General features: G+C 39.6%; 1 protein-coding gene across 3 annotated transcripts in view; it reads left to right on the plus strand.

Moving 5' to 3' along the window:
• The window catches only part of ITGB3 (integrin subunit beta 3), a 75,468-nt gene that overhangs the window by 17,221 nt on the left and 30,397 nt on the right, over positions 1-27,850 (plus strand). For 2 of the 3 annotated variants that reach the window (XR_015745947.1, XM_026682779.2), the window contains exons 2-3: positions 6,447-6,532; positions 27,541-27,730. Coding sequence is in view for 2 of the 3 variants with exons in the window: in XM_026682779.2 (XP_026538564.1) it covers positions 6,447-6,532; positions 27,541-27,730 (276 nt within the window). In the remaining variant the exon portion in view is untranslated. Of the gene's footprint in view, positions 1-6,147; positions 6,233-6,446; positions 6,533-27,540; positions 27,731-27,850 lie in introns of those variants that run through there. The other variant, XM_087947168.1, reaches the window with a different exon arrangement.

Here is a 27,850-nt window from a genome sequence, read left to right on the forward strand (position 1 = left end):
CATACTTGTACCAAGAAAAGGATGCTGTAGCCCTCCCCTCACTTTGGCCTAATATAATGTGTGAATTGAATCACATTTTTTTTGGTGGGGATTTAATGCTTCTTAAAATTACTTTAATTGATCAACCCAGATGCTTTCATGTTCAAACTGGGCATATATTACAATCATGCAAACAAGATAGTGAAAATGAAATAAGACAAGTGACATAAGTGAAATAAGTCATATGCCACTTGAATTCTTTAAAAAAAGAAAAAAAGTCAATATAGCAAGTATGACTATTTATGGTCAGTTCATATTCTATATAAGCAGTATATAAGCCTAAGCGCTATTGATATTGTGCAATTTTGGCAAAATATGTAATTTCTGTTAAGTAAAATATTTATATTGTACAAATGTTTATATTTGAGTTTAGCAATGAACAAAGCATAAATAAGTTTAATTTCATGCCCTCATAGAATTTACATCCTAAGAAAGGAACTAAATGTTAGAAGTGCCAGCGTTCCAGGAAAACAAACTCCAACCGGAAAACTCTGAGGCAGGCATTTTCTCAAAGTTCCATTTTATTAGAGCTGTCATACTGGCACATCTGGGAAAACCCAAATCAGAAAGTTCTGGGTTTTCGTCCAATAATTTAAAATACAAATCCACCCCTTGCACCCATCATTCCAGCACATGCCCCAATCACCATCCGTTCCAACTTGAGACATCCTTCAACCACTCCTCATCCAGGTTCAGAAATAACATGACCTTGACTTTAATAAAGAATGCTATTATGTCTAACTACATACGCTCCATAAAATCCCCTTTCCCAAATTCCCAAGCTCAAGAATGTGGCAGCATGGAAGCTTCTGGTGCTAATATGGCTTCCAAAACTGACAGGAAGGTGATAAAACTGCACCAGATATTGCATTCTGCAATGTATTATAGCTATAGGAAACAAAAGGCCATGATAGCTCAAAAGCTAACTACCAGTACTAGAAAATTGCTTTTGGGTGACAATTCCTTGGGAAGATGGATATAGATAAATAGATTTCTGATCATTCCCTATAGTAAAATTAGGATATCTAACTTAGCCAGGTTTAAATAACTACAGAACCCTGGGAGAAATGGCCTACTCTACATCTGAGGAATGCTGTTCCAGAGGGTGAGGTCCATGTCAAGGAAAACATGTTTGCTCAGTCTTGTAAAATGACAACATTTAATAGAAGAGACACAGATTGTACCTACCTGCCTGAATATACCAGGCAAGCAGAAAGAATGAGAGTAAGATTGTCCTTCAGATAACCAGGTCTTAAGTCACAAATGGCTTTAATGACAGAGGGAAAAGGTAACAACCAGCATCTTGAGTTGCACCTGGAAGCTATCTGGCAACCATTGGGGTTCAAGTAGCAATAGTGACACTGATCAAAACAAGAAAAAAATGTCTTATAATTATTGAGGAATGTATTTTTTTTCTTTTTATGTACACTGAGAGCACATGCACCAAAGACAAATTCCTTGTGTGTCCAATCACAATAAAGAATTCTATTTCTATTCTGTAAGAAGGGCCAATTACCATTTATTTTGAATCACCTGTAACTTCCAGATGGTCTTCAAGGGCACTCCCATGTAGAATGTATTGCAGTAGTTTAATCATGGGGTGCCCATGCCATGAATGACTATCAAATGTATCCTCATTCTTATTTATAAATGGTTTCCTGTTAGCAAACTTGTTCTGTCAAGTGTCAAAATAAGCTCAGTCCTAATTTTCTGATAAGGCATAAAGACTCTCAACCATTTATCGTCTCCCAAGCTATGAGCAAAAAGATAGTTGAGGGTGAGGGCTGGGGGCAGGGAGAAGACTTTGCCGAAACTGATGACCAACTTTTTTGCCAATCCACAAAGACAAAAACATTCCAGGAAGAACAGGGAAGGCAGCTCCTATACACAAGTCACCATCGAGTTAATAATAACCCAGGAAGGTTAATCAACAGTTTCTCAGAGCTTTTAGGAGCTACAAAAGCCGCAGCCTGTGAATCAGCAAACCAATGTGGTTATTAGAGGGGGTTACACTAGTAAGCAAGGAGAATAAATTATATAGAGCTGCAGAAGGGGCTACAGCAACCCTAGATGGAAGGCTACCTTCCTCCCACATTAAAGTAGACTCAAATTTATGTTGCTCATCATCGTAGGCAGTGTCCACTGATGACAATAATGTCTTGTGCAGAAGTTCCTGGTAGTGCAATAATCCATGTAAAATTACTAATGGGAGCAAAGAGATGTAGAAAGCCACTGCATTTTTTGCAGGACTGACCTCTCGAGCCCTTAGATCTGATTCCTGTTCAAAGGAGAGAGAGAAAAATCTCCCTCTGTAAGGTGAGGGTGCACTAGTTTTGCACGTAACCTCAGAACTAATGCTTCAGAGGTTGCTGGAGTCACACAGCACCGCAGGCCTATATAAGGATCTGCTGCTACTTTTTAAAATTACTTTTTATGTTTGTTTGTTTTTATAATACAGAATAAAATTTAAGGAAAGAGAATAAAATAAAAGCGATGAGACAAGAATAAATAAATGAAAGTGAAAAGAAAAAAATAGGAGAAGAAAAAATACAAAAGACACTACATGGAGCTACCCGTGGAAATTACCTGGAAGCTACTGCAGAATGCAGCTATGCAAGCAATCTTAGGCAAGCTGCATTTATTGTCGGTTTGCTTCCGTGTCCAATGCACAGTGTTGGTTATGAACTTTAAAACCCTACATGGCATGGGGCCAATTTACTTGTGATGCATGCAGCCATGGGGCTGGTTAGTACCCTGAAGTCCCTTCCCTAACTTTTAAATATTATTCTTATTTTTAAGAGTTTTATATTATAATATTTAAACATGCCCAATATCACACTATGAGGGTGATAAAACTGATGTATAAATAACTAAATAGAACATTTGATTGTCTTTGCAGCAGTTGTAAATGTATTCAAAATGTATTCTCTAGAGCAGGGGTGTCAAACTCAAATTACATTGAGGGCTACATCAGGGCTGTGGTTGACTTCGGGGGGGGGTCAACTGGCTGGGTGTGGCCAACTGGGTGGGCATGCCAGCTTGACGCCACTCACTGGATTTGGCTGACTGGGTAGGTGTGACCAACTGGTGGGCGTGGCCAGCTTGACATCACTCCCCAAACTGCTGGCATGTTTCCTCTTCATATTGGGTAAACCAGGCCAAAGCAACATGGACCGGCTCCTTACATTTTCTAGGATAGCCCAGCAGGCTGGATCCAGCCCGTAGGCCTTGTGTTTGACACCTCTTCTCTAGAGTTAACGGTGCTTCTTTATTAAAAAAAAAATACTTGTTCTTTGCTGGAGCGGGCCAGAGCAGCTTCAAAGGATTTTCAAAACAAATTAGTCTTCTCTTGGGAACTTTATTTCTTTCTATCAAAAATAACATATAAAGATCCAAACTCAAAAGTGTAAAAACTTTGTGCAAGGAAGTGGAGATTTATCTACATAGACTTTTTGCTATGTGAAAGAAGGCAGATTAGAGGGGTTTTGGTCGTGTCTTGTTTTGCTATTGTTATAGTAAGCTCTTTGGGGCGAGGACAGTCTGCTTCTAGCTTTGCAAATTTTCCACTGTATTAGATGAAGAACAGCCTGGTGGAGTTTTAGAGAATCAGACCAACTTTTTCCAACATTGTTGTAGTAGCAGATAGAAGGTTGTATGTGCAGATTTTATTGGATTCAGTTTTTCTTGTATTTGTCTCTTAGAAAATACAGATATAAGAGCATAGGCACCTAGAGTTCCTGAAAAAGGAAATGATTTTGTTTTAGCTGTTGTTAGGCCACCAACATGTTTCAAGCAGGACTTGTTTTTATTGCCTTGCATTGTGCAAAAGCTGGCTGCACCGTCTGTCTGCCTGCCTGCCTGCCTGCCTGCCTGCCTGCCTATGGAGTTCAGCCTTCACAATGGCAGAGAGAGTACTAGAGAGCAGGAGGCTAGTTACAATGCAGAGACTAGCTCGATTTAAAGCAGAAGGTGGATAACCTCCAGCTTCTTTTTCTACAAATAGAGATCAGGTGATGAGGGGAACATTGCATACTAGGCTTTGTTTAGTTTTAATACTACCACACACTAAAAATTAAAGCCATAAAAAGAGAAAGCCTGAACATGCAGATTCTACTCACAGTCTAAAATAGGATCTGTTTGGTCTTCTGCTCCTGGCCAATATACACAGTTCTGTATCCTATCACCTGTCTGCCATGACTTCATGGCCAATATCCAAATACCTGAGACAGCACATTCGGTCTATTTTTATTTTCTTTGAGAGTGTGGCCAGAGTAATATCATCATTTCCTTGATTTGGCACAAGGAGAAAGAAATCCATTCATTCTTGTTAGCAGAGAATTATACAAAAACAGAGAATTATACAAAATTATACAAACGTTTGTGATTTGACAATGTCCCTGGTGAGAGCTAGTTTGGTACATTGGTTAAGATACTGGACAAGAAGTTAAAAACCAAGAGATACCTGCCTTGTATATGAAAGCCAAGAGAGTGACAGCCAATCACTCTTCTCAGCTCCACTAAAAAAAGCAATAACAAACCACTTTTGAAAATTCTACCTAGAAAATTGCATAGACTTTTCCAAATAGTTGCCGAGTTATAAATGACTCGAAGGCATATGTATATATGTGTAGATGTGTGTGTGTATGTGTGTGTAATGTGTATATGTAAATGTGTATATAATTGTAACTACATATTGTAATTGTGTACTTAGGGCAAACATAGGTTTCAACCCATTTAGTATGTAAAATCATCTTCCTTTGTATTTAACTAAGATATTTACCTATATTCTTTCACTAAGAGAGGTAAACAAGGTTAATACATTTCATTTCTTTTGCATTGCTGCAAAGATATTGCTGATAATTCCTTAAGGAATGCAGGCATTAGCTATTCTGAAGTTCTGTGTAAATCTTCAGAAAGCAGTATTTAGCATTTTTGCTTTTAACCCTTAAACATTTTTCCTAGATCAGCCTTGTAAAATGGAGGAGTGGAGCAGTAGAAAACACTGTCTGGTTTAAGCATGTTATACAGATTCAACTGGATATTTTTGAATTGGATCAGAAATTAATATTTGGGGCACATTTTTTAATTGGAGATTTTCACCAATTACTTGCCAGTATCTAATAAAAATTATTAGCAGGACATTCTATATTGCTTATTTTATGACTAGACAGATATCGCTGAGCAAAATAGGACTGGGCTTCCTTTCTTCTGCTACCATACATCCACTTGTTTAAAAATAATTATATTAAACAGCATCCTCTTTCAGAAAAACAAAACCTGTACACATTTTGATATAGATAGCTGTGTGCAGGAGTGGGATTCAAAAATTTTAACAACCAGTTCTATGGGCGTGGCTTAGTTGGTGGGGGTGGCTTGGTGGTCATGTTATTGGCTGGGCATGACCAACTCAATATCACTCACATCGAGGCAGGGCATCTCCTCGCCGGGCCTCTCATGACTGTGGGGATGCTGCAACAGTCATAAGTGTGAAAAATGGTCATAAGCCACTTTGTTCAGTGCCATTGTAACTTTGAATGGTCACTCCACACAAGCAAAGTACCAGCAAAGGAGGGGAAAAAAAACTCCAGAGAAGTTCCTGAGACAGGAAGTCTAGTCCTGCCAAGAATGTAATAAGGGTTAACAGAGAGGCAGTTTCTGTAAGCAACACCAGAATGTTTCCTTCCTGCCTTCCTTACAGGATTAGGCCAGTAATTTCTTCTAAAAACCGGTTCTCCAAATGTTAACAACCAGTTCTAACAAATAGGTGCAAACTGGTAGAATCTCACCCTTGGCTATGTGTGTTGAATTAAACAGCCAGTTCTAACTTAAGAGATTGATTCCACTTTACAAAGAAGAAATCTACTCAGAAATAGAATTAGATATTACCTTTCTGAATTTGTCATTTTGTCAATTGAGCTCTAGATTAGCAGGTTCAAATTAGAACTTTGGGTGTGAATAGAGTCTTCCCCAATCCCTATCTGATCAACTTTACTTTAAAAGCAAGTACTGCAAAGTTTTCCAGGTTTGTTTCTCTGGATTCTGTTTGCTTATTCAGAGCACAGATTGCTTAATAGTCTGCATATTTCCTGTTTATATTCATTTAAATGTGCAAAAGTATTTAGAACCAACAGCAAGCAGAGTTAATAAATCTCCACTGGTCACATGGAAAGAACAGATGTAGAGAACAAACACTGTATGTTATATTGGTTGTGAAGGTATGGGGGGGGGATTAACACCTTTTGAAAATCAAATGGTTGAAGGTGTAATTAGGGCAGCCAACAACGAATTGCCAGTAAATTTCAAAGAATGCCAAAACCAATGAAGAGCTGTTTATGTCAGCTGCTTTGTTGTAACCAAGGAAAATGCTTTTGAGGCCTATGGGCTAATTTTTGTCTGTTGTATTTCAGGTAATAATGTATGTACCACAAGAGGAGCAAATTCATGCCAACAGTGCCTTGCTGTAAATCCACATTGTGCTTGGTACTTCAATGAGGTAAGTCAAAACTAAATCTATACTATAGCATAATAAGCACTTATCATGAAAGACTTGAAGGATACTTCAAATGTAAGTTTATTTTATTTATTTATTTTTGTACACAGACACAAGGGCTTTGAATTCTATCCTAGACGTTCTGATGCTACTAGTAACAAAGCAGAGTGTAACCAAGTTTCAAAAATGCTGTCCTATTGCCTTTGCCTCAGATTCTTTTATGGAGGGAAAAGCGCCAAAGAAAGAGTGGGGAAATACGAGAGAGTTATTGGTGAAATATTGCACCATCTAGACCTCAGATAAAAGTACAAGTTTCAGGCACGTTGTTGCACAATAAAAATCGTGTATGGAAGCATGCCCAGATTCAACCATCTGTAGTGAAACCTGCTGACTGACTGTGTAGTTAATTGTATATTTAAGAAACAGAATAACAGATAAAACCCACAGGAAAGAAAAGCCAGATAAAAGCACTGGGCAGATTAAAATAATCAAATGCTGTTGGAGAGTTACCATAAAAGGCCTTTGGCAGAATTTCTAAGGACAAAAAAACTGACATTTTGGAAAGCTTATATTTATGGAATATAAGTTTATGGAAGAATGTATTTCATCAATATTGGTTCTGAATAATCCATAATTGGTAGTCTTTGCTAATAGTTATTTATGCCTGGATCACTGCTTGAATGGCCTATTGTAATGCACTCTAAATGAAGTTGCCCTTGAAGAAACTTCAACTGGTACAAAATGCAGCAGAGCAGACAATTATGGGTGCCCCTAGAGTGGCACATGTCTGTGAACTGCAGTTTGCTATTGAGTGCCATTCAAAGTGCCTGTTTTTGACATTTAAAACTTTACATCACCCCAAAGCCAACGTATTTGAGGGACTGCTTCTTCCTGATTATTTATTACCAATCCCATCAGGTTAGGTGAAAAGAACACGTTACATGTCCTTTTCTGACATGGCATTTTGGAACATCACTCCCCTTCAAGGTCAAATTAGGCCTTACAGATATGTCTTAAGATGTGGTTTTTCCAAGAGACTTAAGGATCCTTTGGGAAAAGGGACCCTGTGAGATGGTTTTATTATGTTTGAATTTTTATTGCATACATTAAAACAACATGTTGTATATATGTTTCTTGTTTTTTGTGCTGATTTCAAGATGCTTTCTAGTTGTTTTACTTAATGTAGACTATACTTGTAAGATAGATAGCTATATACATTTGATAAATAAATAAATATCCATGTAGAGCCTACTCACTTTCCATTATAGCTCAGTTGTTATATATAGTGATCTTACAACACCTATCATCAGCTGTGCTTCTATGTTGTTCATCAATCTGGAATGTGCCATTTTACCAGCTTCTTTTGGGGGTTTTCAGCTAAAATGGTAAAATATTATTTCAGCCATTCTTAACATATATTAATATATTTGTATACTTGTGTGCAGTAATTCCTGGTCTTTGTTTCACTTACCAATCTTCTTGCTCTTTTGATTAAAGTATTTCACAAACAAATACAAAATTTTCAAATCACCCAAGCATCCAGATTTTATTTTCCTTTTCCTTACACTGTGTCAATTTAACAAGCTGCAGTATTGACAGAATATTGCAGAAAGTCTACACTGAAAAAAATATAACAAATTAGTTGCAACTGCCTTGTAGCTTGCAGTAGAAGAATTATGGTTGAATAACTGTTAGAAATACATGGTAAAGGAGTGTGAAATGCTACATGTAAAAAATAATCTGAAGAATATGTTTCTTTTAAATCACAAAAACCCAATTAATAATGGAGTCCTCTTAAAGTATTTAAATAATGCTTTTCCATTGCTGTTAAATCCCAAGAAGGAAAGCCTTTTGGCTCCAATCTGCCAGGAATAGGAGAAGATTTTAAAAGAGAAGCAAAATGCCCCCCCTCCATTTCTCTAGAGTCTTTTGATTATGTTCCCAGAATTTTTTCAGTTTAAAAAGCATGTCTTCTCACTGAAAGTTCCTTTATTATTCCTTATTGAATAATTGTAAGTTGCTTCAGCAAGTAGCTTTATTTTTGTTTTCGACCCAAGATTAAACACCATGGAATAAAATCTCAATAATATTATACAGAACAGTTGGAAGAGCACTTGGCAAGCATATACCACTAGTGAGATATTAAAAGAATCGTACACAATGACCCCTAAAATGCATTTATTCTTTATAAGCAGGCCAGAAAACATTGGCAATTTTAGAAGCCACTAGTGAACTCCAAAGAGCTGTTTGGTATCATTTGGGAGGCAAACATTGCATTTCTTAGTGTTTCTTCATCAGTGAGAAGTAATCAGGCAACCTTGGTATTTACTACACAATTTTCCTTTCTGTGAATACGTGTATTTTCTAGTTCTATCTTCTGGTGTTAAGGCTTGATAGGTTACTAGATGATAAACCAAATAAAGGAAGATTATGGTCCCATAATCTCTTAAATCCGATAAATTTAAGGGACTCTTAAGTCCCATACATTCAAAACTCCTTGAAGACAAGATTACATGGAGATTTCTAAAGAGAGCAGTATCTTGTGCCTGCTGATATATTGACAAAGGAAGGAGACACAGTCATTTTATATTAATAAGTACAATTGGTAGATTCCACAAATTTGAAATGTACTGCTGTCTACCCTGGAAACCTCGCAATTTAATCTTAAAACTATAGGTTTCTGAATAATAAATGTGGAAGTGAATTGCAATTTACTTGTGGATGGAGGATGCCAATATACAGTATAAACCAAATATGCAGGTTGCCCATGTGAGGAGTATGTGGCATCATTAATTAGGTGTCTAGCTAAAAGACAGGAGGTTTCCAGACCATGGCTCAATTCAGGCCGCCATCTCTCAGACTTGAAGCAGATCTGAAGTTTTTGCTACAGGCTGAATCATGTCCAAGTGCATATGTATAGGAATTTAGAGGTGACTTGCGGAAATTATGAAAGAATCATTGAGGGGACTTGGGGAAGTGATTCAAAGTCCAAAGATTGACGCAAATGAGAGAAAGAAGTTCAAAATAACCTCACCTTGATTTTGTTTAGTGTAAGATGAGACAAAGAAAAACTTTGTTAGTGTTATGTCTGGGAGATCAGTCCCGGGTAGATCGGGTCACATTGAGACGCGAGACTCAAAGTGCACATTCAGCTCTTTATTGAATATACAGTTAGGTACAGGACCTGCGCTCAGCGCGCTTTTCTTATAGAGCCGGCCAGCGGCTCGGCGGCCAATGACAGGGCTTTGAATCTCCCGCGATCGGCTCGGCCAATCGCGGGAGGTTCTTAGCGCACCAATCCCGGCCGCTCAGTTGACCAATCAGATTGCGGCCCGTGTGGACCAATCGGATTTCGAGGTTTGGAGAATGCTAATATAGAACACCCCTCCCCTCTTGGTTTCGTCCGACGTAGCGTGTGACGTAGTCGCGTAGGTAGGCAGGGCTTCTTACTTGCCTCGTTGACTTGCGCGTTTTAGTAGGTGTCTTGTCATCGACCGGTTCAGACGGGCTCTGCGTCGCTCCCAAGCTTCTCAATGGAACCGCCTGGAATGGTGAGCCGGGCCCATTGCTGCAGCTCCCACCCGGTCTACCCGGGTCGGTCGAGTTGTTGGCTCTGCTGTTCCCGCCTGGTCTCTCCGGGCTGGTTGAGCTGGCTTGGCTGCTCCTTCCAGGTGAAGCTCCCGTTTGCAATGGCTCGAGGTCTGCTGGTGAGTATGGCTGGTTAAATGTTTGTTTTGGGCTTGTTCTGGGTGGGGGGTGTTCTGCCTGCATTTTAGGCCTTCCCTCTTCCTTTTGTTCAGCGTTTGGGTTTTCCCCCCCTTCCCGGTTTCTTCCCTAGTGTTTGTTTGCGGGGTGTTGGTGCTGTCAGCGGCTAGTCTTGACCGTAACTGGTCGATGTGCCCCTTCCAGCTTCGTCTGTTGGTGGTTTGTAGTCGGTACGACCGGGGGCCCGTTACTTGGGTTATTTGTGCCGGCACCCAGAGTGGGTCTCCGGTGAAGTTTTTCGTGTAGACGGTGTCTCCGGTGTTAAATGTCTGGTGTCTACTGGACGAGCCTGGGGGTTTCTCCGGGTTGTACATAGGGTGTAACCGGTCTAGTGGGGACCTTAGTTTTCTGCCCATGAGTAGCTCTGCTGGGCTCTTGTTTGTGGTTGTGTTGGGGGTGATGTGTTGTATGAGTAGCATTCTATTTATTTTTTCTTGTATGTCGCCGGTTTCTATTTTTTGGATGTTTTTTTTTTTGTGAACTGTACCATTCTCTCCGCCCGTCCATTCGCCGCTGGATGAGCGGGCGAGGTTAAGGCATGCCTTATACCTCGTTCAGCTAGGTATTTTTCGAAGGCTAGTGCGGTGAACTGCGGTTATCCGACACTAGCACATCTGGTAACCCGTGTGTGGCGAAAAGTTTATTCAGCTTTTCTATGACGGCTTCCGTCGTTGTGGTCTTCATGGTGCTTACTTCCAGCCAGTTGGAGTAAGCATCTACGGTGACCAGGGATGTGTGTCCCTTGGTGGGCCCGGCGAAATCTATGTGAATTCGCGACCAGGGGCCTCGGGGGTTCCCATTCCAAGACTGGTGCAGCGGGGGCGGATCGCGTTTCCTGGCACCGTTTGCATGCGGCTACCCACGCTCGATCTGTTTGTCCATCCCTGGCCACCAAGCGTGACTTCTGGCCAGGGCTTTCATCTTGACGATGCCCGGGTGCCCCTCATGCAACATGTCCAGTACCCTTTTTTGTAAGGTTTCTGGTATCACCACACTGTCTCCCCAAAGTATGCACCCCTTTTGTGAAAAAAGTTCGGTTTGCCGGTTTCTGAAAGCTTTGAAGTGTTCGTTTCCGTCGCTTTCTGGCCACCCTCTCTCAACCCAGATCAAGATGCCAGCGCTTGTCTTTATTTGTTTCTCGGGCAATGTCTGGCGTGGTCAGGAATGGGTTGGTTAGAGTCTCTTATTTGCAGGGTTGTTGTTGTGGGCGCTGGGTCGTCTTCTATGTCTGGTAGTGGGGATCGGCTTAGTGCGTCTGCGTGCGAAATGTCCTTGCCGGGTCGGTGTGTCAGCTCGTAGCTGTAGGCGGCAAGGAACTCGGACCACCTTGTCATCCTGGGTGACAGGATGTTCGGGGTGGCCTTGTTCCCTGCCAGTATCCCCAGTAGAGGTTTGTGGTCTGTGATGATTGAAAAGGTCCTACCATAAAGATACTTGTGGAACCTTTTCACTCTGGAGATGATTGCGAGGGCTTCCTTGTCCAGCTGGCTGTATTTCCTCTCCGGCTTGGACAGCGTTCTCGAGAAGAAGGCGATGGGTGCCTCTTTCCCGTCCGGTAACGTGTGGCTGAGGACTGCCCTGATGCCAAAGGGTGACGCGTTGCATGTTACCGTCAGTGGCAGGGTCTCGCTATACTAGATCAGGACTGCGTCTGAAGTTAGCAGGCTTTTGGTCTGTTGGAATGCGTTTTCCTCCCGCTTCCCCCAAGTCCAGGTGGCTGTTTTATCCAACAGTCTGTGCAAGGGTTCCGCCGCGGTCGCCTTTTGGGGTAAGAAAACATTGTAAAAGTTAATGAGTCCCAAAAATGCCTGCAGTTCCGCCTTATTCGTCGGTGTGGGGGCTTCCTTGATGGCTCTAAGATTTTTTCCGGTGGGGTGGATTCCATGTCGGTCTAGGAGAAACCCCAATAATTCGACCCTTTCGATGCAGAGTTGGCATTTCCCTTTTTTAACTTTAAGGCCGGCGTCTTTGAACTTTTGCAGCACTGCTCTTAAATGGGTTTCCAATTGCTTTTTGTTGGCGGCTGCCACCAGCACGTCATCAAAATAGGGCACCACTCCTTTTATCCCTTGGAGAAGTCTTTCCATGAGGCTTTGGAAGACTCCTGGTGCGACGCTGACTCCAAATTGGAGTCGGTTGCATCGGAATGCCCCCCGATGTGTAACAATCGTTTGCGCCTCGGCTGTTTCAGCATTGACCGGCAGTTGCTGGTAGGCTTGCACCAGGTCGAGCTTCGCGAAGACTCGGCCTCCCCCCAATGAGTGCAGAAGGTGCTGTACCACTGGGACGGGGTAGGCACTATGCTGCAGGGCATGGTTGAGGGTGGCCTTATAGTCACCGCAGGTTCTTATGGAGCCATCCGGTTTGATGGGGGTGACTATGGGTGTTTCCCAATGGGCATGGTCAATTGGCTCTAAAACCCCTTGCGCGATGAGCTTGACTAGCTGCTCATCGATTTTGGGTTTGAGCGCAAATGGCACTCGCCGTGGTTTGAGGCGGATTGGAGCGACGTTTGGGTTAAGGTTGAAAGAAATAGGGGCCCCTTGGTACTTGCCTAGGGTGTCGTCGAAGACTTCCTGGAAGTCCATCACGAGCGCCGCTTCCCAGTCTGCCTCGTCGGTGTGGTGGATACCCATCACTTCGATTCCCAGCGGGGAAAACCAGTGCAGTCTAAGTAGGCTGGGGCGGTCCTTGTCTACGATCGTGAGTGGCAGTACCTCGGTGCAGCCTTTGAAGGTGATCTTAAAATGTCCGATGCCGACTACAGGGATGCGGTTTCCCTCGTAGTCCTTCAGGGTCAGTTTTTGGTCATCCAGTTCGCAGCGGCGGATGGTAGGCACCAGGCGCTTGATTGTGCGCCAGGAGACCATGGAGAGGTAGGACCCGGAGTTCCACCTCCATTTCGCAGGGTTGGTCTTCGATGCCTACCTCCACGCGTACCTTCCGGGCGTCGATGGTTGAGGAATGGCCGATGACGACCGTCTGGTGGGTTTCCTCTCGTCGCTGCGCCTCGCTGAGTTGTCTGTTCCGGCCATCTCGGCTCCATTGGCTCGGCTTGGCGGTCTCGGTTCCCTGGGGGGGTGCCCTCTCATCATCGGGGGCTGCTGCCTCATCGCTGGGGGCTGTAGTTCTGCTTGTTCCGGCACACCTTGGTGATGTGCCCCCGCTTCTCGCAATGCCGGCAGATGGCATCGAGAAAATGGCATTCGGAGCGGGGGTGATCGCCGCCGCAGCCGGCACAATGGAACCCTGACTTGCGTCCCCTCCGGTCCCGCCGATCTCGTTCTGCCTGGAGCCGGTGGATCTCCTCCTCCTCATCGTCGGTGTCGGAGCGGGAGTCGACGTCACCATGGTGGGTGGTCGTTTCTTGGTGGCTGCTCTCTGCGGGCCTTGCCGGTGCTGGGGTCGTCTCGATGGTCGCTGGTCGTTCCATCGCGTTCGCTTGCCTCATTCGGGCCGCCGATTTGCGAGTGGCTTCGGCTGCGGTCGCCTCGGCAAGGATATCGGCGAGGGAGATGTCGCCTTTGGCCATTAGTCGGCTTTGCAGCACGTGGTCTCTGAGTCCGAGAACGACTCGGTCACGTAAGGCTTCGTCCAAGTCGGTAAACCCGCACAGGCCTCCGAGGTCCCTCAGTTGGGCCACGAAGTCGCTGATGGCTTCGCCCTCTCGCTGGTCTCGCAGGTAGAAGTCGTGCCTTCGGATGAGGGTAGGCACGGCAGGGGCGTAATGATGGCGTAGGATGGGCTCGAGGTCAGCCCAGTCTATCTCTTTTACGTCGGCAGGCTTTGCCAATGCTTTGGCCATCTTGAACACTGCGGGCCCGCAGTGTGTCAAGAATACGGCTAGTTTTCTCTGTCCGTTGGCATCCTTAAGGTTGCTGCATTCCAGAAACATCTGGAATCGGTCGGTGTAGGATTCCCAGTCCTTGGTGGCTGGGTTGAAAGGAGCGGTGGCGGGTGCCGCTGGCCATCTAGCTGGTCGTTTCGCGCCATTTGCCACGTGCTTGATGGTCTCTCGTCTCACGATCCCACCCTCGTCACAGTGTTATGTCTGGGAGATCGGTCCCGGGTAGATTGGGTCACATTGAGATGCGAGACTCAAAGTACACATTCAGCTCTTTATTGAATATACAGTTAGGTACAGGACCTGCGCTCAGCACGGCTTTTCTTATAGAGCCGGCCGGCGGCTCGGCGGCCAATGACAGGGCTTTGAATCTCCCACGATCGGCTCGGCCAATCGCGGGAGGTTCTTAGCGCACCAATCCCGGCCGCTCAGTTGACCAATCAGATTGTGGCCCGTGTGGACCAATCGGATTTCGAGGTTTGGAGAATGCTAATATAGAACAGTTAGGCTTTCAAATTCTGTTATTATACATGGCAGCAATAAAGTATTATTCCACTGTCTATTTCTCGTCCTGGCCTACCTTGAAAGCATGATAGGGCATGAGATTCTTCAGACTGGATGTATATATCACCTGAGATTAGTCATCTTTCACTTAGACAGAATAGCAGAATGAGAAACAAAAATTTTACATAGAATAAACCTTAATTCTCTGTTTATACCTTGTTGTCCTCTTGTAGGTCCTGAGATATTGAAAAATCAGACCAATGGATTCATGTCACCAACAGTTTTAGAATTTAAATCTTTTTATTGGGTTTAGAATGAAAATAAATAAAATTTGAAGCCCATCATCTTTGTTTTGAAGCACCAGTCTTACCCGGGCTCTTTCCTTGATTACAGCATCCTCTAAATCAGGGTGTGGAATTATGGCTCAGGAGTTGAAGCCCACAAGTCATAAAGAGGCCATCATTGCCCACCTATGCTTTAAATGCTCAGCACAGCTAGCATTCATGGCTTTAATGTGACATTATCCATGTCTATTTTCAATTTCTATGGCTTCTTTGATAATTCTGTAGCTGGGGTTTTTTATAGTGGCTAGGGTTTTGGTGCCACTGAAGTCAATGCTATGACCTGTGGCTTTCATGTGTTGGACTAATGAGGGTCAGACCAATAGAAGAATAAGTACCCGCCTGGATGAACACAAAAATGCAGTGAAAAAGCTGGAACACACTTCCTAATTAGTATGTATATGAAATATGTATATGTGTGTGTGTGTATATATATATATATATATATATATATATATATATATATACATACATACACACACACACACACACACACACACACACATACATACATATACATACACACACACACACACATACATATACATACACACACACATACATACATACATACATACACACATATATGCATACACACACACACACACATACAGACACACACTATTGAAGGGGTCAAACTATTGAAGGGGTCAAACTATTTTCTAAAGCTCCTGTAGGCCAGACAAGGAATAATGGATGGAAACTGAACAAGGAGAGATTTAACCTGGAAACAAGGAGAAACTTTCTGACAGTGAGTACAATCAACCAATGGAACAGCTTGCCCTCGGAAGTTGTGGGAGCGCCAATCAGTTGAGACTTTCAAGAAGAGATTGGACTGCCATTTGTCAGAAATGGTGTAGGGTCTCCCGCTTGGGTGGGGGGGTTGGACTAGATGACCTTCAAGGTCCCTTCCAACTCTGATTATCTGTGTTATCTACCCCACTTCTGCATCACAACAAAGCAGGAGGCCAAGTGAAATGTTGGTGCCATGGACACAAGGCAAGGTGGAGGGAGGGGGGAGCTGCCCCATACACCTTGAACTGGTTTACCTCAGGGACCCCTGCAGCCAGGTCACCTGCCCCACCTCATGGCCATGGCACCAGCACACCACTTGGCCTCCTGCTTCATTATGGCTGCGAACAAGCAGAAGAAGTGGGCCAGCAGCCATGTGTACTCCTGCTGCGCATGAGTGCTAATGCCGCCGCCGCAAGGCAGATGTCATGGCATGGAGGGTCTGGCTGCGGGGGCCCTGAATTAAGCCAGTGCCAGGCATGTAGGGCAGCTCCACCACCATCCCGCCTCGCCTCTTGGCTGCAGCACCACAAGCACCCAGACAGAACTTGCAGCCAGCTGGCTGCGCAGGCTCTTAAGTAGGGCTTACTTTGTGAGTAGTATGTGAGTTGTATATTAATCCTATTACTCTTCAATTTATATCTAAATCCAAGAATTCAAGCACTCACTGTTCTAGCCCACCATCAATCCATTCATGCAACTATGCCAATGATATTGTTGTTATGCCTACTTCATAGGTGGGAATTAAAAAAAAGCAATTAGAGCATTAGCGTTATTCTGCAGAATACAAAAACTATTAACAAATTATTAAAAAAACAAAGTCGTAGTTTTTGCCCGACAGTATCATAAAATCTACAAATGCCAAATAAATGAGATTCCAATGGAACAGATGTGTACCTTTAAGTACCTAAGTGTGCAATTTCATACTTCCTTACACTGGAATCCCCCCTTTTTTTTTTTTACTATATAGCTATTGTAAGATTTTACCATTCAAAAGATATTATGTTCCTGCAGCCTGAAAGGTCTCCCAAGAGAAGGTAATCCCACAGTTTCTCTATGGCTTCCAAATTTGTTCCCCTGCAAAGGTCAATATTATTGAAATAATTCAATAATTTGTTTCAATTAAATATGTTTATTGGAGCCATTTTAATGGTTTCAAACATTATTAATTAGAAACAGGCATAGTTTCAATGTTGCTAGGGCATGCTTTCTTCGTAACTTCTGACTAAATTTTATTCTGTACAGGTTTGGCCCCTTTAATATTAGAGATCATTTTAAACATTCATAACTTTAAAAGCCTAGGGAAAATTTGGTTGCTGGACTTCTTTATGGAAAATCTATGTACATCAGACTTTAATAATGCTATGATTTCCCTTAAGCAATGAATCTGAGATACAGATCTCCAAACAGGCCTAACACCCCAATATTTATTATTTGCTTTCAAATGGGTCCTTTCCGGCCATGTATTTATCATCCTTTCCAATTTTAAAATTTCATAAGGCTAGCATTTTAGCAAGGTAGAATGCTTTTAGCAGTCCTTGGATGTTTTAAGGGTATTCCCATGTATCTTTGATTATGTTCATGTGGTGATAGTTCAATAGAATATCTAAACCATATCTAGACTGTTACCTATTTAACTCTAACAGGCCCTTATGTTTCCTATTTCAAAGAAATTTCCAGGTAGGGAGTGTGATTTAATGCTCATACTCTCAGACGACTTGAAAATATCCTGTCATGTCACCTAGATTTATGCTACCATTTTCATGATATGCCATAACAATACCTAGGATTAGAACTTCTTATAATAGTATTTTATTTGGATTTATTTTAGTTTCTGTATTTTCATGCATATTGTTTTTCTCATAAACACATACATATGCCAAATACAGAGGGATATAGTACTTCTTTTATTCAATATCCTGAATAATAAATTTATTATATATTATTTATTCAAGGCTGTAATAAATAAATTTTAATTTGATCATCTCATGGGTTTAATAGAGCTTGTGAGACATCCTAGCTGCTGTTCACATGAGGAGATATTTGTGGGTTTGTGATGGCTGGACCGCAAGGCTTTATGCCAAAATTACTTGCCAGTTTTCTATATAACATGTTGGAGAAGTTCTTTTTTTAAAAAACGTTGACTAGTTCAGGCCAATACATCAACAGTTCTGCCTACTCTGGCAGCTGCTTCAGTTTTTCATCTTCCTAGACAGCAGTTATGGCTAGAGAATTGTTTTACCTCTGAGAAAGCTTCCAAAAACGGCAATATTTTTCCGGCTGGGCCACAGTTCACTGAAGAGATGTAAGAATTAACAAAGACATCTCCTGCTTCTTGCCAAAAACTAGGTCCTATGAATGCAAAGCTTATTAGCCAAGCAATTTCCTAACATGTTGCTTCAATTTAACAAATGAGATTTTCCCCTTCATTGTGTCCTCTATCCTCCTGTCTTATTTCAGACTTGGACTCCCCGTTGTTTCCATATTTTTTCCTAATAAAATCACTCCAATGAAAAAATACTATTGCCAACATTTGAAAGAAAGAATGAGGGAATGAACAGGGTTTTCTGTTCTCCTTTTCATTTTACAATGCACATTTTCTCAAATTTTAGAATTAAAACCAAAGATAATAATAAAATATGGAGATAACAATGGGATAATTTAATTTATAAGATCCTAGTTTAAATTCTGAATTCTGGGAACAAATGTTCTGCAAAATCTATTTTCCGAGGAAGGCATATTAAAATGATAAATAACAGGGAATTACCTCTTTTTCCAAGGGCCATGCACATACAAGAAAAATGAGACCGCAGAAAAATACATTCTCTCCTGGAAAACTTTCCAATTGCAATTGTTCTGAGCAGACCAAGTAGTAAGAACAAGATCTGACAATGAATTCAGGATTTCATGAGCTATCTGGGAACACTCAATTTCTTTACAAGCATGTTCCTCAGTGGCAGACAAGAAATGGGCTATTTAGCTCTAAATAGCTTTGTTTGCAATGTTCAGTTGCACATAAGTGTTTCCAGATGATAATTTTCCTGTGTAATTGTCTGCTCTTGCTCACAGGATTTTACAAAGGAAGTTGACCATGTTGTTTTTCCATTTGTAATTCCTCTGTAGTTCCCTGGGATACCTTCCATTTTCTTTTACCATTAAAAAAACCATGAACAAGGAAATAATGCAATGATATTATGAGCCTTTTGTCTGGAAATAACCAAAGAATGTTCTGTTGCATTCTCAATTTATGCAGGGCTGTAATGAAGTCCCACAATGCACTTTGTGGCTAAGATATGCAAAAACTTGTCTGATTTACTAAGCCATTTTTGCAATTGAAACCTAAAAATGTAAAGGAAATAAATAGCAGTCTAATGTTTGAAAAATTTTGCTTTATGAAGATAGCAATTGAAGATGTGCTTGAACCACTAATCTCAGAAGACTTCCTCAGAAGTGCTCTTAGTGTGTTTTTCTGCAGAATATTCTAGCATTTGTGATTTTATTTTTCCTTGTCAATCAATATGTGTATTGTTTCGACCACCAATCACAACAATCTCACCCCTATGTTAAAATAACATATTTATAGTTGAAATTAAGTGTCCTGAAAAACAAACATATTTGCAAATAATTCTGCAGAAACACACACTTGGTGATTGGATTCACAGATCATGCTAAACTAAAATGTGGTTTGTTTGATTTGGGATTAAGGGTGCTATGTAAATCCAATTACTAAGATTTATAAACAAAGGTCTATCTTAGTGTGAAATTTGGACTCACATACAGTAATTGTAGTTTTGTTAAATATATATACAAACTATGGCAATATTTTTATTAAAGTTAGAAATACAAATATAAAAAATACAAACTAAGAAAAATATGTAAAAGAAAAAGAAAATGTGTGGAGAGAAAAAAAGGAAAGGGAAAAATCTAAAGAAAAAGGATATATAAAGAAATGACTTTTCCCTTCAGTCATTCACAAACAATTTCAGTAACTTATTACCTTTTCAGCCAAAGATATCTTCATTCCATATCTTGTTTTTTATCTTTACAAATAAACTCTCATCAATCAATCCTCATCAGCAAAAGTCCATTAAAAGAAACACACATACGTGCATGTATATATACACAAACAAACATACATGTACACATCTTTAAATCAATTTTGTATTCCTTTATTTTACATTTTACATTTTATTTTAGAGTTATTTATATTTTTTTCTAAAAGAACAAGAGAAAATCCATTCTTCCTATATCTTATCTCATATCTATAAATAAATCCTTAAAACTTCATCAGTCAAACTTAAACAAGAAAAATTGCATTAGAGCTATTAAAAACAACATACTGAAAATCTCAATCATTAATAGCCCCTCAAATAGTATCTCACAAGTTAATTTCTTATCATGTTCTCTTCATCTCTCATTTCTTATCATGTTCTCTTCATCTCTCATTTCTTATCATGTTCTCTTCATCTCCTCTCAGAAACTCCTTTGGATGATTAACCCCTTCTTTTAATTTTAATACCACAGTTTATCACTTTCTCTAAAAATACAACAACAAATATCTTTTTCTCATATCTTGTCTAAAAAAAATCTTTAAAGCCTTGTCATTCAGTCATTGTTAAGAAAGGCTTATTAAAAGCTACTAGGAAAAAATGATTGAATAAGACTAGTTTATATTCCTTCTTTTTGCTTTTCTGTATGTGATGTTTCCTTTTAAGCAATGTCCCAAAAGTTTGTCTGCATTTTTTCTTCATCTATTCCCAGGAATCCCTTCATTAAGTATAACACATCACTTTTGTAAGTCCAAATAAAAAAAAGATGTACAAGTAAATATTCTGTGTTGAAATCTACATATTCAAGTCACTCATTTTTAAATCCATATCCAAAAGAGCCTGATTCTTTGTTGTATCCTTTTCTATCTCCTTTTTAAAACCCATTTTATAGTATCAGATGATCTTAAGAAAAAGTTCTGAGTACATTGTTGCCAAGTATCTTTGAATTTTTGCAGAGTTAAAATATTTTTCTTCCTTCTGCATTAATAGTTTTCTTTTCCATTATTACACTCTTTAGTTCTTTCTGGTTGCCTCTAATGATCAGCCTTCAAGTCTCCTCTGATCATACTTTTCTCTAATTCACATTTTCCAATGGAAAGATTTTCTTATTCTTAGATTTAAAATATTTAAATATATTAAATATATACTTTGCTCGCACAAGCACGAAGCCGAAAGCACCAGCCTGAAGATGGCGAGTGGGACCTCGTCGAAATATTGCCAAGATACTCTCAATCTTACATGGGAAAAGACCCGAACACGCCAAGACCTGTATACCTGTACCTGTGAAAATCTACGAAAACATATATATACCAACAGAAAGCATTCTTATAATTAGTTTCAAAATCTTATCTTCAGTCCATGTGTCTCCTTAATCTATTTGTAACTTTCCAAAATCAATGTTCTAATCAACCTTTTGCTGCTTATTTCTGCTTATTTTTCCTTTGTTCTTAAACTAATAAGAGATAATAACAGATAACAGATAATCAGAATTGGAAGGGACCTTATAGGTCATCTAATCCAACACCCTGCCCAAGCGGGAGACCCTACACCATTTCTGACAAATGGCAGTTCAATCTCTTCTTGAAGGTCTCAACTGATGGCGCTCCCATAACTTCTGAGGGCAAGATGTTCCATTAGTTGATTGTTCTCACTTACATGGAGCTTCTTTCACTGAGACTTGAAGGACAGTCAATCACCCAGTATTGTGAAACTTGCCCTTCTGAGGATTCTTAATTTCTATAAACCAGTTAACAAGCCATTTCTAGAAGTCATTAAGAGAGGAAATAAATGAATCTAGTGTCTATTTGAAGGCTCCAAACTGCTCCAAACTCAAACTCAGTTGAGATGAGTTTCTCACAGTTCCCAGAACTCTGAAACTTTGCTGGAAACCAGAGAGGCGATTACAGATTGAAGACAGCAGAGCCAATAGCCTTGACAAAAACAGAAATTGATAAATGAAACCAGCTCTTTGAACTCCTCTCAAGATCAAGGTGAGAACTAGGATTGGTCACAAGTGCTCCTTACAGTGCTTCCAGATAAAGAGATAATAAAACAGTGATATGAATAGATGCAAGAGCTCAGAAATTGGGAAAACTCTTTAGTAGTATTTGCTATAATTCCCTATAATGAACAGTCTAGAATAAAATACAGTAATTCAGTTAATGCTTTTTTATATGGAATCACTCAAATGTATTTTTATTTATTTATCAAATATAGAGACGATCCATCTCACTCATAAACTTCAAATGCTAAAATCACATAAATATCCTTGTGGATATGTTTATACAAAAATAAATTTTTATCTCTTGTATGCGAAGAAAAACTGATACAGCAGAGTTACAATTAGCAGAAACTTGGCTATACATCAGAAAGGCTCTGGGTCAAATCTTACTTCTTCCATCACATTTCCAGGGTTGTATCCAGAAGTCCAGTTCTAAGAGCAATCAATCAGAGAAGCACTGTAGCACTATTTCATATTTTCCTCTTTGACTGAGTTCTTCTCATGAAAAAAAAATAGAAAGATTTCAAGGGAAAAGCAAGATCATTCTTATGATCTATACCAGGGGTCTCAAACTCAATTTACCTGGGGGCCGCTGGAGGCAGAGTCTGGGTGAGGCTGGGCCGCATAAGGGATTCCACAAAAAATGTTGTTAAAAAAATATCCTCAAATGTCATCAACAGTTAATGATTTCTCCAATACATGAACTGTCCTGAACACATGAATGGAACATTGAATGAAGATCATGAACAGTTCCTCAGAACATGGCTTCTCCAGCTTACTCCTTGCTGCCAGAGACTTGACAACGCTTCCTCTCACATATCTGAGCCACATTTGGCTTGAGAGAGGAGGCACTTGAGACCCTCAGTATGGCTTGAAGATGATCATCAGTAAGTCTGGACCTGTACTTGGACTTGTTAAAGTTCAGGGTGGAGAAGAAGCCACAACGAGGAACGGCGGGCGGGACTTCCTTCAGAAGTCCATTCCCCCTGTGGGCCGCACTAATATTATACTTTCATATCACGGTGGGGGCCACAGGATATCGTCCTGCGGGCCACAATTGGCCTGCGGGCCGCGAGTTTGAGACCCCTGATCTATACAATTATGTATATGAGATAATATGATTACAGATAATCCTCACAACCATTCATTCAGTGACTGTTTGAAATTACAGTGGCACTAAAAAATGGACTTACAAACAATGTCCAAAGTTACAGTCATTGCAGTACCTCACGGTCACCTAGTCAAAATTCAGATGCTGAGCAGCACTCCTCCTTGTGACTGCAGAGGTGTTGTAATGCTCCCAACTGCCTATCTTCCCTGATCATGTTTTCTAGCCATGCATCCTATTCTCATGATCTTTTGGGAAACTTCTGGTTGGACATTAATGGGAACCTGAAGGAACTGAAGATTAGGATTAAAAGGGAAGAACAATTAAATTTGACTCACTAATACAGAATGGAGCAAAATACTTTAACATTGAACATATTGAAGGATATTTTTGAACAATGAAGAATAGTTTTACTAGAGAAGACTGAGCTTGATCTAAAAGTGGATTTAAAATTGACAGGCTACAAGAGTGTTATGGGTGGAAATGGTATATTGAATATATAAATGTAACTGGTTGGTGTCTTAATAATTAAAAGGGATTTACGAAAGAGATGTGTCAAAATTTTATGAGAAAGAATAAAGAAAAAATGAAAAGAAATCAAGTTTTAGAATATTATTTGAAGGGATTAAAAATTAAGATTGTTAAAAGTAAAAGGAAGGAATATAAAGTTGGTTTATTTGATCAAGGTTAAATTGGATAGTGTATATTATTTCTCTAGTGGATTTTTACTGATCATGAATGAACAATAAGATTTACTTTAAGAAAAGCTGATACATTGCTAAAATTGTTTACATTGATGTAATGAAGTCATTTCTTTATGTATTTCTTTCTTTACTATAATCTTTTTTCTTTCTTCTCTCTTTTTCTTTTGTGCAGTTTTATTTTTTGTTTTATTCTTTTTGTTTGAATTCATTGTTATGCTTTCAATCATAATGTTTAATAAAATTTATATTAAAAAAATGATTACAAAACACTAGGTTGCAACCACTCAATATCCTAGCCATAGCCTAAATGTAATTTTTTTCTAGTCAGGAGACCATAAACACAGGCAAAAAGAAGGATCTTTGTAAATATGTCCACGATTTATGTAAAATGTGTATTTAATGTATTCTTTAATAGAATTCTTCAGGAGCAATAATTGGCCCATGGCCAGAATTCTCATTCTTTATCCTAAAGTTATTTTCAACTTAAATTTGACTCCTGATGCTTTATGGACTTGTCCATGTAGTTTTCTTGATAATAATATAGAATTAAATTCCCACTGCTCTCTTCTGATATCTATTGCAATTCTGTAGCCTATGGCTTAACAATCCTTGGAGAACACTCATTATAATAGTTTTTGAACCTAACTGCTGAACCCTTTCCCTTAAAGTTTTAAAATACAAAGCTGTTCACATTGCAACCGTCATAAATGTGAATCAGTTGTCCAAATACCCGAATTTTGAATTTTGATGAAGGGGCTGCTATAATGGTCATAAACTGTGCAAAATTGTCATAAGTTTCTTTTTTTGTGTGTGCCTTTGTAACTTTGAATGGTCACTAAATGAACTGTTGTAAGTCAAGGACCACATATCCTTAGGCAGAATAAAAGAGTAACCTTTTCTGAGTGAAAGAATGCCAGGTGGTTGCCCAATTTTTTGCTGAACAGTCACAGGCAGGGCTAGGATACAGTTCACACTCAGCTCACACCCACACCAGTGTCGGCATGAACTTGCGAGGAAAGATAAGAATAAACTCCACCTCCTCCCATCCCCTATCAGCCATCTTGATCAAGATGTTGCAATTTTGCCTGGAGGGATCAGTGGACGGAAAGAAGGAACATCCCCACTTCAATTCAGTCTGGCTCATTCTTCATGCTTTGAGCCTCCTCAGTTCTAGTGCTCAAGTGAAATCTACTAAATGTACCGAGGTGTTTATTTCTTTAAAAACTAAATATGGTGATTCAAAACCTATTTTAGTGTAAGTCTGTTTTTGGAAAAAAAATATCATTCAAAACCTGAACGGCCTTTTCTTTTTTCTGTAGAACCATACAAATATCTCTAAGTCTCAGGATGATTCTATATTTCCTTTCCTTGTCCTCCGCTTTTCTGCTTTCCTTTCCATAGTATATGCCTTGCTAAATTCTGGTGCTTATTCCTTTTTTGGTCTTATGTTCTCTCCCTTGTGTGCTGGAGGAAATGATAAGTCTTTTGGAGAGACATTTTTTTTGTTTCCAGCCAGCTTTTTGGAATGGTGACTAAGCACTGCCCTATACAGGTTTAGGGAATTTTGCCTGCAGAAAAAGCAAAATTTCCTGGCAGTTTTTCAGAGGTTAATAGGATGCAGCAAGTCAGTACAGTTTATTAAAGGCTGCCAAAAAAAGGGGGGTGGGGGGAGTTACAACATGCTTATGATCCCTTTTTAGAGAGTTTTGCCTTTCTAACTAGAGCCACAGAGAGACATGTGATGATGCAGATAGAATTTTGCATTTGAATATCTTTCAGCCAATTCTAGGTTTCACTTTTTTATGGTTTTATACCTGCAGAATTGGCCATTTTTATTCTCAAAATCAAATTTGGTTTTAATCAAACTAATGTGTTTTAATTAAATTAATATGGCATGTCTAATAAAGTGATCTTTAGAAACTATATTAACTTTAGCATACCACAAACAATTCTACCACCGAAACTTCAAATTGTCTCTTTCTAACTCCAATAATCTTCTAGTTCTCAGCATCACCCAATCTCTCATATAGATTAAACAACAAACTGCAAAATATATTTTTAAATCAGATATAGCCAAATCTCCTGTCTCATTAGCATCTTTAACATCTTAAATTTAACTCACTCTTTTAACACTTCCACATATTTTTTTCTTTCTGCCATTATTTAAATGGTACATTAATTGTCAAAACAGATATTGTCTGAAACAAACATTCTAGGCAGAATATTCATTTAATCACAGAAAATCTTCCCAATAATGACAATTCTAATTTTCCTTTTCTTAATGTAACTTTTTTAACTTCATTTCATATTCTAACATAATTATTTGGAACAACATATAATTTATAATTGTCAAATTAATACCCAAACATTTTACTTTTTCTCAGTCTTAAAAACTGTTTTGTTCATCAATTCTGCTAGATCTTCATATTTTTATTAGCATATTCTGTTTATTAATTTTAAAACCACCTAATGCAACAAATTATTTTAATTTTCTTATTAATAATTTAATCCCTTTAAAGTATTTTCCAAAACCAGCATTAAATCATCTGTAAAAATTCTCAACTTGCATTTTTTTAAATTTTTACATCCATTTTCCTATGCTCTTTCATTGTGCCTTATATTTCCATTTAAAACTTCAAAAATCAAAATAAACAGAAAAGGAAATAATGAATAACCTTGTCTGGTTCTTCTCTCACAAGGTTTTGTTAGATCTTTATTAGTAATTATTTGTGCTTTCTGTGAGGTATAAATGGATTTAATCCATTTTATAAAATTGTCTCCAAATCCATGTCTTCCAAAACTTAGTTGGAACAAATATCCATCTGGCACTTGAACTTCCTATTCCTGTGCAAGAACATGTATTCTATTGGCTGTTGTCAGACTCCCATGGGCCCATGTACAAATCCTAGGAGTTTGTCTGAGCTAGGTTTGGTTGAAGTTTCTGAAGGTGATGCAATGAAGGGGCACTGGGCAATTCCTATTGTTGCTGAGAGATAATCCTATCTTTGTTGGATCGGGTGAGGGTATTTGCTTATGTCTCTTTATCTCTTAAGTGCTGACATCTGCTGAGAGCTATTAAGAAATATAACATTCTGCCTTTTTATTATTTCCTAAAGTATTTCATTCTTGCAAGAGAGAGGTAGTTGCTAACTTTCTGCAACTTTAAATAAAAAAGTCCAATTTAAATTGTCAAAATCTTTCATTGCATCTACAAAAATTAATGCAGCTTGTTTTTCATTATGCTGTTCCAAGTGTTCTATAATGTTCATCACCTTTCTGACATTATTTTTAACTGTCTTTTAGGTAAAAAAAATACACATTGATCTTCACTAATACATTCTTCAAAATTAATTTGTATGCCTATGTGCTTTTTATCTCACAATTCAAGGCAATTCACAGCAATTAAGAGCAATCTAAAACTCATGAGTTCTGAATGGAGCGGTAGCGGTATCTTTATTGTTACTGCATCAAGTACCTCCAACCAAGAGTTACACCTTCAGGGTCCCATGGCAGCTGGTGAAGCCAGGTTTTAAGGCTTTTCCTGAAGGTCAGAAGAAAAGAGGTAGCTCTCACTTCCAGTGGCAAGATATTCCAAAGGACAGAGGCCAAGGCAGAAAAGGCTTTTCTCCTAGACTCCAGCAGCCAAAATTCCTTGGCTTGTGAAACCTGCAATAGGCTTCTTCTGCCAGATTGAGTGGGGCAGGCCGATCCTATTGGGAGAAGTTGGTTCCTCATATATCCTGCACCCATGCTATACAGGGCTTTAAATTCAACACTTTGAATTGAACCAGGAAGCTGACAGATTTAATTTAATTTAATTTAAGCAATAACTTTATTAGATTGGACTTTGAGAAGTTCTCAGTTCCAAAAACTTATTGTTCTTTCTGTTCTCCCTCCAACAGTTTATGCCAAAACCTTTCTCTCGCTGTGACTTCACTGAAAATCTTCTTCAGAATGGCTGCCCAAAAAAGTATATAGAGGATCCAGCCAGCCAGACCTTCATACTGGAGGACAGACCTCTCAGTGCCAAAGGATCAGGGAGTGACATTACCCAAATGACTCCACAGAAGATTGAACTCCACCTGCGTCCAGGTAAAACCAGATGCAATACTTGTTTTACCCACAGAAAGTCTTGGGTTCATTCCTCACCATCTCTAGAGAAAAAGTAAGAAATAGAAAAGAAAGCATCTATGTAAGAGTTTGAAGAACTGC

This window comes from Notechis scutatus, chromosome Z (assembly GCF_049901735.1).
Source record: "Notechis scutatus isolate UNSWTSFEM ecotype Mainland chromosome Z, rNotScu1.2, whole genome shotgun sequence".
Taxonomy (NCBI): domain Eukaryota; kingdom Metazoa; phylum Chordata; class Lepidosauria; order Squamata; family Elapidae; genus Notechis; species Notechis scutatus.